This window comes from Sander lucioperca, chromosome 14 (genome assembly GCF_008315115.2).
Source record: "Sander lucioperca isolate FBNREF2018 chromosome 14, SLUC_FBN_1.2, whole genome shotgun sequence".
Taxonomy (NCBI): domain Eukaryota; kingdom Metazoa; phylum Chordata; class Actinopteri; order Perciformes; family Percidae; genus Sander; species Sander lucioperca.
The window spans coordinates 33,090,857-33,107,951 of NC_050186.1; the positions used below are offsets into that span (position 1 = coordinate 33,090,857).

The window sequence follows — 17,095 nt, forward strand, 5'->3', positions numbered from 1 at the left end:
GACCAAAGATTTGCGGTTAGGGTTAGTGTGACGAGATGAGTTGAGACTTGCAACTACTTGCAACGAGGCCGGTCTGCAACGTTCTGAAACCTGTATATACAACAAGGCGAGACGAGACGCTGCCTCATCTTCCAACAGGTTCTCACACTCATCTCGTAAAATATGGACGCTTGGTCAGGTGTCTTTGTCGTTCTTATTGACGCTAAAAGTCTCCTTTAGCGCTATAAGTAAACGCGCTTGGTCGGGACTATTGCCGTCCCTTTTGACGCAGTTATGTTAAGGAAAAGGTCGTGGGTGGGCTTACGGTTCCGTGACACGTGGGAAAAACGGGATGGTTATGTTTAGGAAAGGGTCGTGGGTGGGCGTACGGTTCTGTGACACGCGGGAAGAACGGGATGGTTATGTTTAGGAAAGGGTCATGGGTGGGCGTACGGTTCTGTGACACGCGGGAGGAAAATAAAATAATGTGTTTGTTTGACCCATCCACCACCCCAACCAACCTCCATACGCGGAAATTCGCCCTTACATACTACTCGCTAAATCCTATCTAACTGCTGCTCTCCCCAGTGCGTTACACAAATATGCTGAAAGACGCCTTTTTCGTCACATCAGACGCTGACAGCCACTGTCCAAACGTCCTTATTTTACGAGTTCGGAATGAGAACGGGTTGCATCTCCATAGTTACGACTCTTTGTACTTCTGTTCTAACTTCAGACTTTCAGGCTTTTTTATAGATGGATATATCTTTTGTTTGGTATAGTCAGATGCTTGCTATGGCTGCACTTCTAGTAGTCTATATCGACAATGTTTATTTTCCGGGATTGTTCAAGTGCCGCCGAAAATTCTGCCAGATGTCCCTCATTTCGGCCGGATGTCCGTCCCCTTCCTCTGTCTTTGTGTTGGCGTTCTAAACTCCAGTGGATTTCTGAGGACTATAGCTAACTGCTCCTCAGATCTCTGCAGGGTAAATCCAGACAGCTAGCTAGACTATCTGTCCAAATCTGAGTTTTCTCTCACACGATTAAAACTACTTTTAAATGCACACGTTTCACCAAAACAAGTTCCTTCCCGAGGCTATTTTGCAGAGGCGCAAAGAAATGCTAATAAACCAGAGCACGTTTTTCTCCCATCCAGGAATGCTGTATGGACTAACTAGACCCTCCTCCACAGCGCTGTGGAGGAAGGTCTGGCAAAGCGAGATTGGTGAAAGAGCTTTATTTCGCTGATTCACTGCTTTGTTCTAACGCCGCTCGGCCCGCTCCCTCTCTTCAGTCACTCTCTATCTATCTTGACCATTTATCGTTACCGTGCTTTCGGGCAGTCGTAAAACTCTGCCACTTCAACCAGCTGTTTGTAACATAGAAATAAAATGGACTATAGATCATTTTATTTCTACAGTGTGTAGCTGACTTGACCAGCTGACACCTCTATCGGCTGTTGAAACAGGAGATGTCCCTTACGTTCTAAAACCAGCCTCTGGAGACTCGACCAGAAACTAGACGTTTGAGTCGAACTGAGACGGGCTGGTTCAGACCGCTGAAACGTTATCCCCGTAATGTTCTAAACCGTTTTCGTCTCGTTGCGAATCTTTGGTCTGAACTGGGCTTTAGAGACGCATGAAAGCCCTGAATGGCAAGTCATTGTCGCTTTGTCCATGTTTTTGTTGCTTTTTCTGAAGTTATTGTTGCTTTTTCTGACACCTTTGTTGCTTTTTTAAATCCTGTTTTGCATCTTAATGTTCTCCATTACTGCCTTTATCATTCTGAAACCAGAACACAACACATGTTGAGGATGACTCATTTTCACTCCTTCCAGAGAGGCAGAAACTTTCCTTTTTTAAATTACACAACGTAGGTAGGGATGCTGCATTGATTTGCGGGTCCAGTCAGAGAGACTGACGGGAAACGACACAAAGTTGAAATTATTTTAAAACCCTAAAACATTCGGGGCTTTGGAGAAAACATTCGGGGCTGGAGAACGCTGTGGGCTAAACATCTAAAGTGAGTTTGTTTCTCTCTGATGTTGTTTTGCTGTTTTTTTTGTATCAGTGTCAGTGAGTTGAGTGCTGGGCTGCCTCGGTTGAGTGTAAGATCTCTGCTGTCAATCAATCATCCTGATGATGACAGCACAGACAGAAAGCAGACGTTGAGGCGCCGTTCAGCCTCCGAGATCTGAGTGTGTCACTACAGCGAAACAAGATCACCACTGGACGCTTGACAGGTGTCATTACACACACACAAACACACACACACACACACGCTGAGTGTCCTGGAAAATGATCCAAAATAGATGAGGAAGATGAGGAAGGAGAATTGTCAGCTTTTTTCTCTCCATTGTCTGAATGGAGGGAAAAAAAGCTGACTAGGGCAAAGAAAATAAATCGGAGGACGGAGAAGACAAACAAAACAAGCAAGATAAAGGAGAGGAAAAGATTTACAACAAAGACAAGGGAGAAAAGGTTAGGTAAAAACAAGAACAAAGTGAAGAACAGGACGTACGTAAGACAAATGAAGAAAAGAGTAAGAAGCAAAAGCAAAGATGAGAAAATAAAAAGATGATGAAGAAAATAGAATGAGGGCAAGAACATGAAAACAAAGAGGATAGCAACAAGGCAACGACAGAAAGACAAAGAGGACGAGGATGAACAGGATGATGGTGAAGAGGCAGCAGACATGGGGTCCTGTCCCGTGAATCCGGGACAGAGTGGGACGTTCAAACTGACAGACGCATGTCAGCTGCTTATCTGTTGATTCAGCTGCTCACTGACTCTCTGTGTGTGTGTGTGTGTGTGTGTGTGTGTGTGTGTGTGTCTCATTTTTATTGTGGATTCAATTAACCCACTAGTCAGTCTTATCATTGAGACGCAGCCGGAAGATTCACAATACAGCCACTCTGCATCTGTATGTTTGTGTGTGTGTGTGTGTGTGTGTGTGTGTGTGTGTGTGTGTGTGTGTGTTATTACAGATCATTTTTATGGTGTGATTGCAGCTGGACGGACGCCTCCATTCTCTTTCTTTGTCTCTCTGTCTGTGTATGGAAGTTTATTCACAACAACAGAGCCGTCTGAGCCAGACCCTCCACAACCAAATAAACATCTGTATAGGTTGATTGTGCAAACAGCACATTACACTATCATGACTATTATGCTTTTCCATATCTCCTTTCATATCTCTAATGTCATAATGTTGGATTTTCATGTTAAACGTGGCCAAAACACTCAAATAATGAGGTAAACGTATTTCAGATAAATCCTCAGTTAAAAAACAGTTTTTTCTACTCTTGGCTAAATGTTACACAACTTCAAGCCGGCCTTCTCTGATTGGTCATCTGCTCCAGCCAGGAAAAAAAGGTAATAAATTACAATATATTGCAGAATATCGCAATATGTTTAAACTCACAATAATATTTTATTGTGACATAAGTATTGTGATGATATCATATCGTAACATAACTATCGCGATGATATCGTATTGTAACACAAGTATCGTGATGATATATTGTGACATAAGTATTGTGATGATACCACATCGTGAAATAAGCATCGTGATGATATTGTATCGTGACATAAGTATTGTGATATCGTATCGTGGCATAAGTATTGTGATGGTATTGTGACATGAGTATTGTGATGATATCGTATCGTGACACAAGCATCGTGATATTATATCGTGACATAAGCATCGTGATATCGTATCGTGACATAAGTATTGTGACGATATCATTTTGTGGCATAAACATTGTGATGATATCGTATCGTGACATAAGCATCGTGATATATCGTGACATAAGCATCGTGATATCGTATCGTGACATAAGTATTGTGATGATATTGTATTGTGGCATAAACATTGTGATATTGTATCGTGACATAAGTATCGTGATGATATATCGGGACATTAGTATCGTGATGATATCGTATCGTGACATAAGTATCGTGATGATATTGTATGGTAAGGCCTCTGGTGATTCCCTCCTCTAACGTAAACATGTTCTAGTAGAAATACAAAATACAAGGATGATCCTGAAGATGCTATATAACAGGTCCACTTCAAGGAGTTTCAGATTAAAATGCTGTGTGGACAATATTTTACAACCTGAACTTCAACAACATACGAGAACTAAAGATGCTAATGGTACTGCACTTGCGTCACAAATGTTTTAGTTACGTATTGAACTCTTTGGTAGAACACAGCTTGTACAAACACGGACTATATTCAGTGAGGGTGTTTAAACAAGCAAGACCCTTCAGGATAAACTCCTCTTCAGATTTCTTCCACTTGTCCAATTGCCAACATTACCCAAGGCAGTCGCTGCTATTCAGAGCATATCCTCAGTATTCTGGGGGATGTGTGTTTTTTTTGCAAACTATTATTATGCTTAGCTTTCAGTTTCTGTGGAAATGTTCTTTTGAAATGTAGACCTTAGCCCCAGTATTCCAATTACTGTAGTGTACTATAAAACGGCCTTAAATAACATGATATAACCAGGTTATTTTGTCATTTATGGGGGTTGTATATAGGTTGAGAACCAGCAACTTAGACACAAAAACATTAATTAATTAATAGGGTCCAGGTTGGAAAAAAACGGTAGTTACCCTTTAAGCGGAAACCAAGGGGCTACCAGTTATGGAGAAAAAGTCTTGTGATTTGATTTGCCCACCAGGACAATATGACATCATCACTGACGATGTACTGTCTTCCCAGGAAACGACAAAACAAGGAAGGGTCATCTGACTCTGACAGGCCATATTGTTGAGTTCAGCCAGTTCTAACCAGATACATGTCAATAAATTGATCTGGTTATAATTGTGTGGTCTGCGATAATATGTCCGACCTCCCCTTTTTGGTCATGTATGACGATGTAGCTTGAGTTGAGCTCCATGCAGCGGCTTGACAGAGCCGTGGTCTGTTTGGAGACCAATAATAAGGAAAGTGAACAGGCATATGTAGATAAAAAGCATCAGTCCACATCAAGCACATATTCTATGCAAGCAATCTTCAGTCAAAGGTGAAAAAACACAGATATGATGTGTTATAGTGGGACCTCGATGCATGTCCCATTAACTTCAATAGAAGGGGCACCAAAGTTTTGCACAAATGCAAAATTTGAATGCTGTCACTGACACCCTTCCATCTTTTATAGTTTCTTTGCCGTCTTCCAGGAAATTCAAGTTCAGTCAGAGACACTTACGTCAAGGAATGATCCATTCATATTGATTTGTTAAGGCCAATTGTTGGTCCTGCGTTCAATTGACGACACCGTGGGTGCGTACGTAGGTACGTAGAGATATGGACCCTACGCCATAGCCTGACGTGCACTTCTCAAAAGAATTTAACTTCACAACGCAGCGATGCAGACCTCAACAACACAACACAAGTGTCCTTGGGTTTCATGAAAGGCGCTATATAAATAAAAGTTATTATTCATATTATTATTATAACTGTGATTGGTCCGCTTGGCTTGGTAACGTTCCCGTCGTGGTCAGAAAGCACAGGGGAGACACTTTGTTTCTCCGTCTCTCTATGCCTCTAGAGCCGGTACTCGCTCTGAAGCTAATCCCTGTCACTCTCTCACTCGCTCCACCATACACTTGCCCACAATACACATGACAGCTCTAATAGTATCTTAAAGAGATACGCTAGAACAACGCAGACAGCAGCGCACAAGTCTAAACTTCAGGCAACTTTTTTAGGCTATGGCGTAAGCTCTGCGTGGAGCCCCCGCAGAAGCACAAATCAGCCTTTACACTGTGCTTTTAGAGGGAGCTCTCGAAGAATCTGAGCAGCACCGAGAATTCTAATGCTAATGATTCCCCCTTAAAGGGTAACTTGGTTTTTTTTTCAACCTGCAGTGTTTCTCCTTGGATGATTGATAGATAAGAAATCAAAAAGAAATTAAAGAAAGAAAGAAGTTAAGAGAGAACTCACCATCTGATTGGGTGGTGACGCTGACAGAGTCTACGGCGGCGCCGGGTCCGTAGCGGTTGATCGCCAGAACTCGAACTGTGTACTCTGTGAACTTATTGAGTCCCTCCATCTTGTAGTTGAGTCCGTTCACCTCCACACTCTGAACACACACACACACACACACACACACACACACACACACACACACACACACTGATTACACTTTGGCTATCACTCTCAGAAAAAAAACAGGCTGTGATTTGATTTGGGACATGAATTGCATTCAACGGTGTATTAAATTCCACAAAGTGACTGGTGTCGTGACAGGGAGTACTACGACAGCAGCTATGTTTCCATCCACTTGTCAACTGTCATTATCTGAAGTTCGCTACAAACACTCATGCGAATAAAGCCGCTGAAAGTGTGTTTCCATCCCAACCCTTTGAACACTGTGATAGAAAAGGTCCGACAGTGCCTACATTGGTATGTTTGCTTATTGTGTTGTCATTTCTTGGACTATCTTCAAATGCTTCACATCCCTAAAATCAGTACAACCTAAGCTAAAAGGTTATGTAAGTCAATAAACCATAATAATTAATAAAAGTATTAAAATTGCCTCATAAATAAAAAATTGAACACTCCATAAGTTATTTGAACTGTTTACATTGTTTTTGTATTTGAGATATACTGATTTTATGAGTAATGTGTAAAGGCGTTTTGATACTTTCATCTGCAATAGAAATGGCCCGCCTGCTGTTTAGCACTGGACGTCACGAAACGTGATGACGTCATCACCAGCGTCACAATGTGATGGCGCGAAAGACTGAATCCTTAGCTTTCTGTTGCAAATAATGCTCTAGCTCAGGGGTCTTCAACGTTTGTTAAGCCAAGGACCCCTTAACTGAGAGAGACGGAGCAGGGACCCCCTACTACATGTTACATCAAATCAATTACTGCATGGCAGTAAGCATGATCGGTCCGCGTACAGTAAAGGCAATTCTGTGTTACCTTACTTGACAGAAATCTATGCATTTAACTTGTGATTTCTGACAATTTCATGAACAAAAATGTATATTATAGACTGGGTAAACCCAGCCCGATCTGCCGGCGATTTGATTTCGCCCTGTAGCTCAGGCTGGAAACCTGTACATTTTTCTATCCTGCTTCCGTTACAAATCTGCAGGGACCAATCACAAACTGGCTCATCCACCTGACGATAAAGAAGCAACAGCAAGCAGCTTTTTGTTTACATTCAACATGGCGGTTACTGAAGCGCAGCAACCCGTTGGCAAATTTACAAATCTTACTATTTTTCGGTGACCTGTCCCCGGCTGGAGCTGTCCCCGGAAATGTCCCCGGTTTTCACTGTGACTAACAGACCCGAAATTGGAATGAAATAGTCGTGCATCCTACACGCACAGGCTCTAGACAGCCAGAGCAAGCCTCAGAGCTCAGAGATGTTCTAGAATGCCCATTTTACGATGCTAAAATTACTGTTTATTTACATGGAGTCTGGTAGGTTTAGCGAACGCAATTTCGCCGACTTTTTATGTTTTAAAAAAAGGATCTTACTCTTTAACAGAAAGGTCAACCTCGTTAGAAATACTTTCCATAATGTTGTCAGACACTTAATGTGTCAGAATATTAATCTGAGCCTGTCAGTGGCAAAACAGGCACTTTTATGAACATAAAAACAAGCTGTACAATTGACGTCCTATTAACTTACATTGTAGCTTGTTTCACCGTTGCCGAATGCAGTGATCTCGTTTAATACTGGACCAATGTCAAAGGAAAATATTTTATCAATAGTTTTAATTGTATCCGATACTCAATGAGCTGTTGCAGAAACAAGCCCAGCGTGAAGCAATAAAGCAAAAGCTGTCAGATAAATGTAGTGCAGTAAACATTACAACATTTCCCTCTGAGGTGTAGTGGAGTACAAGTATGAAGTAGCAGCAGGGGCGATTCTAGGATCAGACCTTTAGGGGGGTTCAGCCCCTAATGAGAATGTGACATGGATATGGCGCATGCAAAAGTGTTAACCCCATTGCTGTGACAAATTGCAAGAAAATTAACATTGAACTTACATGAAATGTTATCATATTATCATATAAAATACACAAAATTTTCTTACAGGGGAGCATACCCTAAGGGAGCTTGTGCCCCAGTGCAGCTCTAGGTAGTGATGCCCCTGGGGCAGTGTCCCCGTTTTAAGTTTACAAAGAAAGATTACCTGTTTTGGAGGTATTTATGCTTCTGAGCTGAAAATGTCCCCGGATTTTGTCTCAGAAATCTGGTCACCTTAGGTTATGTTACCTTGCGTAAGCCTAGATGCCTGGCCAATAAATGCTATTGAAGGGTCTTGGCGTGGCCATAGTAGGATATGTAAATTCGCAACCTGTTGATGCCGCTGTCGCTGTTACGTCACCCAGATCGTTGGTCTGATTGGTTGAAGGACTATCCAATTGCATACAGAGTCATTTGAACTATGCCTGTTGTCTAATGCACTCTTGTGCAGTAGAAAATACAGATCAGACTCCCCAGACTAATGTTTAATCTTAAAAGATTGAGCTTGGTCTGGTAATAGCCTGATAATGTATATTATGCTTGAGTAAATGAAACAGAACTGGTTAAAAAACTTCTATCAATATTTAGATAAAATCACCGGGAGAGTCCGGTACTCTGGAGATAAAACTAAGATTAGAGCTCTTTTCAAGTTGATGTTCTGCTTGTTCAACAAGTTGTTTGGTAAACTGCTTTGAACCCCATTTGGAGAGGATTTGAATTGCTGTTTACATTCTGATTTCTTTTTATTTTGGCGCTGGTGATTTTCCTTTGGGGCTGGCTAAAACCTCTTTGAGGGGGTGCCAAAAATTCCTCTATGCAGGAAAAATCCTGCAATAATTTGGTGGGCCCCCCTGCAGTAACTCTGAGGACCCCCTAGGGGTCCCGGACCCACTGTCGAAGATCTCTGTTCTAGCTGTTATAGTTTTTATTTTAGATGGATTTTTCTTCTTTTTTTGAAATTATGGGCATTTCCGCCTTTAATGGATAGGACAGCTAGATATGAAAGGGGAGGGGGGGGGGAGAAGGGACCCTGGACCTTCTGCGTTAATAAACCTCTATGTATGTGCGCCTCCTCTACCAACTGAGCTAACCCAGCCACCTCAAATTTCTTCTTTTTCGCTTTATGGCAGGTTGCAACCATAAAATGACCTAAAACGTATTCACATTTCATTATTTTTTCTGCAAATAACGTTTCCATCAGCATTTATTGCATAAGCCGTTTACCAATTACGAGAAAATTTGATGAGATTAAACGTACAAACGTTGTGTCGATATTCATGAAATTCAATCAAAGTTTAATGTTTCCATAAGGCATTTTTCATTTTATATTACTTGGGGAAAAAAAATGAATTGTGATTTTTCTGCCAGATATTGCAATTACGATGTATTTTGCGTTTTATTTTATTTTCTTTTAATTTTTATTTATTTCTCTAAAGTTCAATATCCATGCATTATAACATGAGACACCATCAACTCTGCAAGCATGAGAACATGGATGGGAATTGGCAGCAATACATGTTTTTTTTTTTAAAGATTATTTTTTGGGGCTTTTCTCTTTGTTAGATAGTGAAAGTGGATAGACAGGAAAGGGGGAGAGAAAGAAATGTCTGATATGTCTCAGTTCAATAGCAGCATCTACATTACATTACATGTCATTTAGCTGACGATTTTATCCAAAGCAACTTACAATTGCTATATATATATATATTTATTATATTAGGGCTGTCAAACGATTAATTTTTTAAAATCGCGATTAATCATTGAATTTCTATAGTTAATCGTGCATTATATATATATATATATATATATATATATATATATATATATATATATATATATATAATGAATGCAAGGAAAGTTACTTTATGAACTTGACTTTAAGATTTGTATTTGTTTATTATTTATTTACTGTAAACAAAAGAAAAATGTGTGAATCTGTCCCCCACGACGGCAATGTATAAGACAGGTCAGAACATGCCAACCATAGTACGTCTTTAAGACCCGAGTCTTCTACGATGTTGACAGGTCTGCAGTTAGTTGCCACCCATTTTGCAAGAGCTGTAGTCATTTATTGGGATTTGGTTTCATCAACAGGTCGGCGAGTAGCACTCTCCAAAATAGTGCTTTGCCTGAGCCCGTTAGCATCAACATGAGTCATGTTAATTAGCTCATAGGTGGTAGCTCAAGCTTGACGTGCTTCGGTGATATTTTAATTTGGCTTTATACAATCTGGATGTGGCTTTCGACTTGTCTAATGAGCTGTCCAGGAGTTTTGGAAAATAAAAAGCAGCATTCAGATTGTGTTGCTGCTGTCTTTCTCCATCATGCCTGCAGCCTGCAGCAGCAGGATGTGTTACGAGGAAGTATGGCAGCTTGATGATAAGTAAAGGTGCGGCAAAGGGTCAAAATAGTAGCCTGTTAGGCATGACGCAAAGCCGAGTGAACTGTAAAAAAAATTAATAAATGGCGGCATTAAAAAAAATGCACGGTAATGCTGACAGCCCTAATATACACATCAATATATACATATATATATGTCAGAAGCAACTATGGGTAAAGTGTCTTGCTCAGGGACACATTGGTTGATGTATCGCAGTGGGAATTGAACTCAGATCTCCCACACCAAAGGCACACTGGATATGACATATCACAATCTGTGATATGTAACATTATTCCAGCACGCATCTTGTGAAAAAACAGTAAATATAATAATAAAAAGAGGAGTAAAAGATGTTAAACCAAATGTTAACACCAAACATTTAACTATATAGTTCACATTGGATTAAGCGCGGTCTTCACGATTAGCTAATCGCAAATAGCGATTTGAAAACAATGAATCGTTCAGCCCTAATTCGCCGAAAAACAAACGTGTGGATGGAAACATGGTTAGTGATGGTGCTGACCTGTTCCTTGCCCGATGGGCTCTCAGTCCACAGCAGTCTGTAGCCCAGGACGGGGCCGTTTGGTTGGCTGGGGGGATCCCAGCTCACCTGGACTGAGGTGGGAGACAGAGCCTCAGCCTGGACAGACTCCACCCTGCTGGGAACCTGGACTGTAGAGACACATAGAGAAAACACACTGCTCACACACCATCTCGGACACTGATGCTACTGCTGCTGTTCTCACTGCTGCCACTAGTAGACCACTTCCACCGCCACATCTACCATTACCACAGCGACCAAGACTGGCCCGTTATCTTCAGAAATTAGAGTTTTTTAAGTTGTTATTGTAGGGTTGTATAGAAACGATGAATACTTTAAAACCTATTTTTAGGGATGCCACGATCAGCATTTTTGACCCCCTGATGCGATCCAATTTTTGAAACAACGTCGACTTTGTTAAAGTCACAGTGAGTCACCCTACCACCTTAACTAACAAATTTTCTGCGGGAAACCTGGCTAATGAAACTTGGTCAGTGGCTCTCAGCGTCAGATACTGACACAGATACTGTATGGAACAGAGCAGCAGCTCGACCGCGGCGCTGTAAAATGACCTAGTTTCGACAGTGACGGTAGCGAAGTAGTATGAAAGACCGAAAATCTGTGTAAGGAGGTTGGTTGGGGTGGTGGATGGGTCAAACAACACAGGACTTTCACCCAGGAGACCGGGGTTTGTGTCCCGTTGTGTCCCACGTGTCACTGAAATGTACATTTTATAACCCCACCCACCATATTTTCCTAAACCTAACTGTCCCGCATGTTAGTTAAACGTACATACCGACGCAGAGCATCAAAAAGTGACTCCAATAGTCCCGACCAAGCACGTCTAAATATGACGCTAAAGAAGACTTTTTGCGCTAGGAGTGAGAATGTGTTAGAATGTGTGTGTGTGTGTGTGTCTATGTGTCTTACGGTCAGGTTTGGTGGTGATCCTCAGGGGGGCGGAGCTCTCTCCTGGCCCCACGTCGTTGTAAGCGATGACTCTGAAGCTGTAGCTCTCCTCTGGTTTCAGGTTCGAGACGGTCAGCTCCAGAGACACCGGCTCCGACACGTTCACTGACCGCTCCCTAACACAGGAAAACCCAACGTCATGTACCAAACTACTTTCATTACAAATCTAAGACACGTAACAATGTACATTTTTGAATTTGAATATCATTTTTATTATCTCCATATCTTCTTACTGAGATATTACTCATCTCTCTAATTTATTTAATGTTCTTTATTTCATATTATTTTGTTTATTATAAAAATCAAATAGCGCCGCATTTAATCCAGTTTTATTTTGTAACAATACAGATAATCTGATCTGAAATCAGATGTCATCTGTTTAATTCCGCAGTGACTGCAGCTAATCCTCAGATTACAGTACTTTGCAGCCTCTCAGTCCTCAACCAATCAGCAAATCACTGAAGAGACAGCTGCACAGATTAGCATGTTTCCACCGCAGCTTCATGTACACACAGCTGCTTTCTCTGCTCAGTCCACGGTAAAGAAAGATTACTTTTATACAAAATATTGATGGGTTGAGGCAGTGTTGTAGTCGAGTCACCAACTCTCGAGTCAGAGTCAAGGCTCAAATCCCCAGTGTCCAAGTCCAAGTCAGAGTCACTAAAGAAGAGTCTGAGCCGAGAGAATAGCGACTTCAGTCCGAGTCCAGGACTTGAGTACTCCATTACCACCTGTTACACATAAAAGTAGTCAGAAACTTCATCCAACTTTCGAGTTCTATTTCATGACTGCTCGAGTCCGATTTCATAAATCCTCGAGTCCAAGTCCAAGTCATCAGTGTGCGATTCCAAGTTGAGTCACGAGTCCAGAGAATAGCAACTCGAATCAGACTCCAGTCCGAGTCCAGGACTCAAGTACACCATAACTGCCTATTACACATTAAAAGTAGTCAGAAACGTCTTCCAACTTCTGAGTTCTATTTCATGATTGCTCGAGTCCAATTTCATAAATCTTCGAGTCCAAGTCCAAGTCATCAGTGCGCTAGTCCAAATCGAGTCACAAGTCCAGAGAATAGCAACCGAATCCAGGACTCGAGTACTTCATTACTGCCTATTACAGATAAAAGTAGTCAGAAACTTCTTCCAACTTCTAAGTTTGATTTCATGAATGCTCAAGTCCAAGTCCAAGTCATCAGTGCGCGAGTCCAAGTTGAGTCAAGAGTCCAGAGAATAGCGACTCGAGTCATCCTCGAGTCCAGGACTCGAGAACTCCATCGCTGGGTCGAGGTACTGTATCTCTCGCATTGATCTCACTGCAGTTTCTTGACTTGATTTCATCCAGTGAGAAGCACAAAAGAACATCAGACACAGACATGGTTTGGCTTCCAGATTTCTAACTGTTGCTCCATTTAGAAAGAGGGGAGGATTAAAACTGTACAAATAACGGTGTGTAAAAATTTGGTTTGGTTCCCACCAAATAAACTACTGTCAGTGAAAGAGCACAGTTTAATATGAGCAACAAGCAATGGTGACTTCTGCTCATTTCAGAAAGGTTAAAAAAGTGTAACTAAGAGTGATGCTTAAAGAAATAGTTCAACATTTTAGAAAATATGACTATCCACTTGCCAATACTGTCCTTGCAGAATACCCAAATACCTCACTACTGTACATTACAATCCTTTGATCAACCCTTTTAAAACCCTATTAAAATAATGTTGTTCATTAAACAGCTTGAAAGGGGAATGTTTAAATAGGGATTTAGGGACATTTTGTCCTCTGCAGACTGTGAATGTCCACTGCTATTTCAATGCCAGGTTAAGCAGTTATCAAGATATCTGTCTCTGGACCAAAGTGTTGGACAGACAAACTGACAGAGCAGCAAATCAACCAATATCACAAGCTTCAGCAGCAGCTGCAGCAGGGAGACACAGAGGTTAAATCAAATACAAAAGGTGAGTGGCATTCTCAGGGTTTATGAATCCATATTTCCCTCTGAGCTGCTGAGTGAAAAGGCAGCAAGGCCGAGCTGGATGTGGAGTTAAGCAGCAGGTCTGTGTCCGTCACACAGTTTGAATTCTCTCTGCCCTTCAAAAGCACAGTCTGAGGTTGTTCAGTCGGCTCCAAAACAAATAAACCACAGTCAGAGGGAGATGGCTCTTCCTCTGCTTCCATTTTCATTATTCCCTGTCATTTTTCCGCTGTTTCTTCTGATTCGCTCATGAGCAGAACCTCTCTCACTTTGATCCGTTTTCTATTCCTCTCTCTTAAGCTTCCTGCATTTCTGTTTCGTCCTTTTCTCCTCAACCTTGCCCTGATGATTCAAATATTAGTCTATAACGACGACCATTTTTGGCCGGATGTGGAGTGACTAACTATGGTTAACTGCTCCTCAGATCTCTGCAGGGTAAATCCAGACAGCTAGCTATCTGTCCAATCTGAGTTTTCTGTTGCACGACTAAAACAACCTTTGAACGTACATGTTCCACCAAAGCAGGTTCCTTCTCAAGGCTATTTTGCTGAGGCACCGTCATTGCGTACGGTGCTTAGCACCGCCCAAGACGATTGTAATTGGTTTAAAGAAATGCCAATAAACCAGATCACGTTTTTCTCCCAGGAATGCTGTGTGGACTAGCCAGACCCTCCTCCGCAGCGCTGTGGAGACAGGTCTGGCAAAGTGAGATTCAATTATCAACCACAGCATCAACAAATTTGTCCTCAAGCGAGTAAGTGCACTTGCCCATGGAATTCACAAAAAAAAAGATCCATTAGCAACAAATGTGTTTTTCAAATGTATAAATTCCATCCAAATCTTTTTTCCATCAACCAATTTCTCTAAATGACATAAACTTGTTATTCTCCGATGGTGTTGGACATGCAATTTCCTCTCTATGTTCACTCGTAGAAACTGAGGCACCTTTTCCGTCAGATGTCTGTATAGAAATTATAGAGAAAGATGCTTCCTATAATGGAAGTCATCCGAACTCTCCCTTCCTGCCATCTTCCTTTCTCCTATCATCTTTCCTTGGTTTCCATCTAAGTATCCCTCCCTCCCTCGCCCCATCCTTCCACTCTTGTTTTCTTGCTTTTGTTATTGGTGCTGAAAAACCTCTGTATTTCTCACATAGTCATTAGAACTGACAAAACTCCTGCCTCTGTTCCTTCTGTGAGTCATTAGGACTGACACAATCTCTCTGTTGTGTCATTTTGTGATGAAACTTCAGTGGCTCTTTTTGTCCAGGGTACCATTCAGAGCCCTAAAGCACTGCAGGCCAGTTAGTCCCTGAGGTAACAATGCTTAAAAAGCCTGGTGTGAAAGCCTTCAGCTGGAGCCCAAACTGTCAGAGGTTACCATTTAACATCAGCGAGGGACTCGCAAAATGTCACCCAGAGCTTTTTCCAACAAACATTCAGAGCTGCTGTGTGCAGCAGAGCTGTGATCAAATGTCTTAAACATACTGTTAGTATGTCCTTTGTGCCTTTATACATCAACAACATGGAGTTTGCAATGGTCTAAACCAAAGTGGAGGGTGCCACTTTGGTTTAGACCAGTGTTGTAGTACTCGAGATCGGGCTTGGTCTCAACACCACTTTTTGAAGTTCTCGTCTCGGAATCAACTGCATTTTTTACCCCGTCTCGTCTCAGATAAAGAGGACTCTGGATTTTCTTTCAAGACCAGAACTGCAGACATATCCCTAAATTGCCTGTGCATTGTCTAATTTTGTGTTAACATATTTACTGTGATTGGATGTAAAACGTCCTGCTTCAAATGCAACCAATAACTTGACTCATTTACAATTTGAAATTTGTTACGTTAACTCCCTCTCCCCACCCCCTTTAACACACACTCCCAAGAAAGTGAATGCAGCAGACAGGAGAAGAAGCTCTAGCTGTCTGGCACTGGTCTGGTCTTGGGCTTGACTCGGTCTCCGCCCTGCCTTGGTCTTGACTCGGTCTCCGCCCTGCCTTGGACTTGGTCTTGACTCGGTCTCACCCTGCCTTGGTCTTGGTCTTGACTCGGTCTCAACCCCTCAAAGTCTTGGTCTTGTCTCGGTCTCCATACACTCTGGTCTTGGTGATGACTTGGTCTCAGTTTAGGTGGTCTTGACTACAACACTGGTTCAGATGGAAATATCTCACCAAACATTGAATGGATCTTCATGACATTTTGTACAAAAATTGATGGTCTCCAGAGGATGAATCCCAATGACTTTGGTGATCTTCTGACTTTCCCTCTAGCTCCATAATAAAGGCCTTTACACACCAGGGGCGTGACGAACAAACGACACAAAAGTTGTGAAATAATCGGCTGCAAATATTTTGCTTCAATATTATTCATACAGAATTTGCAACAGCCTTTTTTGGTGAAAGGGTAAGAACGGAAAGTGTTTTGGGGGAGCAGCCCGCCCCCCCTGAAAGAATGACAAAATTATATAATTATACTGTATATTCCACACACAAAAAACGGATGCGCAAGATAAAGCTGTTTTTGCTAAATAGTTGTGTGATGTGTAGATCAATAATTTTTTTTCTTCTAAAAATGATGTGCATTAAACCACAAATGTGCTAGTGGTCACACAGTTAAGTGTTTGGACACCCTCAATAAAAATGTGAATGACAAAAAAATACATATGTATATTGACGTGCATATAAATGGCAAGAAAAAAAACACCCCAGTGTGTAAGACTCACATTTGTGGTTTTCAGTTAAACGTCTCAACAACTGAATAGCTGCCATACACTGGTTGATAAATGAATGTCCCCCTCAGAATACCTTTGATTACAAAGATAGTTTAGAAAGACTGTACTGTTCACCAGTAACCAGTAACATAGCTCAAGCATGGCGTTCGGCGTTCGACTGATCATTTTCCCAAGATGACGCCTGCCTGTATGTGAAAGGTATCTTTTTAATAAACTGTCTGTACACTTACAAAGTTCTTAATGTTTCGGTTTACATGTAGGGGCCCTCATTATGCTACCGTGGAAGTGTGGTGATATTTTGAGCCTTGTTAGTGGTATAGAAATAGCGATTTCTTTTTACTTCACCAGTGCCCCGACGACTAGCGTTATAAGCTAATTAGCGGTTTGCGCTAATACTGGTCACATTTGATTAGCATTAAAACATCTCCCAGAGAACGGTCGACTCGGTACACACGTGTTATTAACCCCTAGGTTCATTTTGCGCCAGATTTGTCCTTTAAGCCACCTATACATGATCCGTGGCAAAACTGTAGA

At 41.6% G+C, this 17,095-nt stretch overlaps 1 protein-coding gene across 1 annotated transcript in view; it reads right to left on the reverse strand.

Moving 5' to 3' along the window:
- dcc (DCC netrin 1 receptor) overlaps positions 1–17,095 on the reverse strand; it is a 217,608-nt gene that overhangs the window by 119,745 nt on the left and 80,768 nt on the right. The window contains exons 8-10 of the mRNA XM_031287325.2: positions 11,826–11,980; positions 10,878–11,026; positions 5,929–6,067 (exon numbers count right to left, since the gene is read on the reverse strand). Of these exons, the coding sequence (XP_031143185.2) occupies positions 5,929–6,067; positions 10,878–11,026; positions 11,826–11,980 (443 nt within the window). The remainder of the gene's footprint in view (positions 1–5,928; positions 6,068–10,877; positions 11,027–11,825; positions 11,981–17,095) is intronic.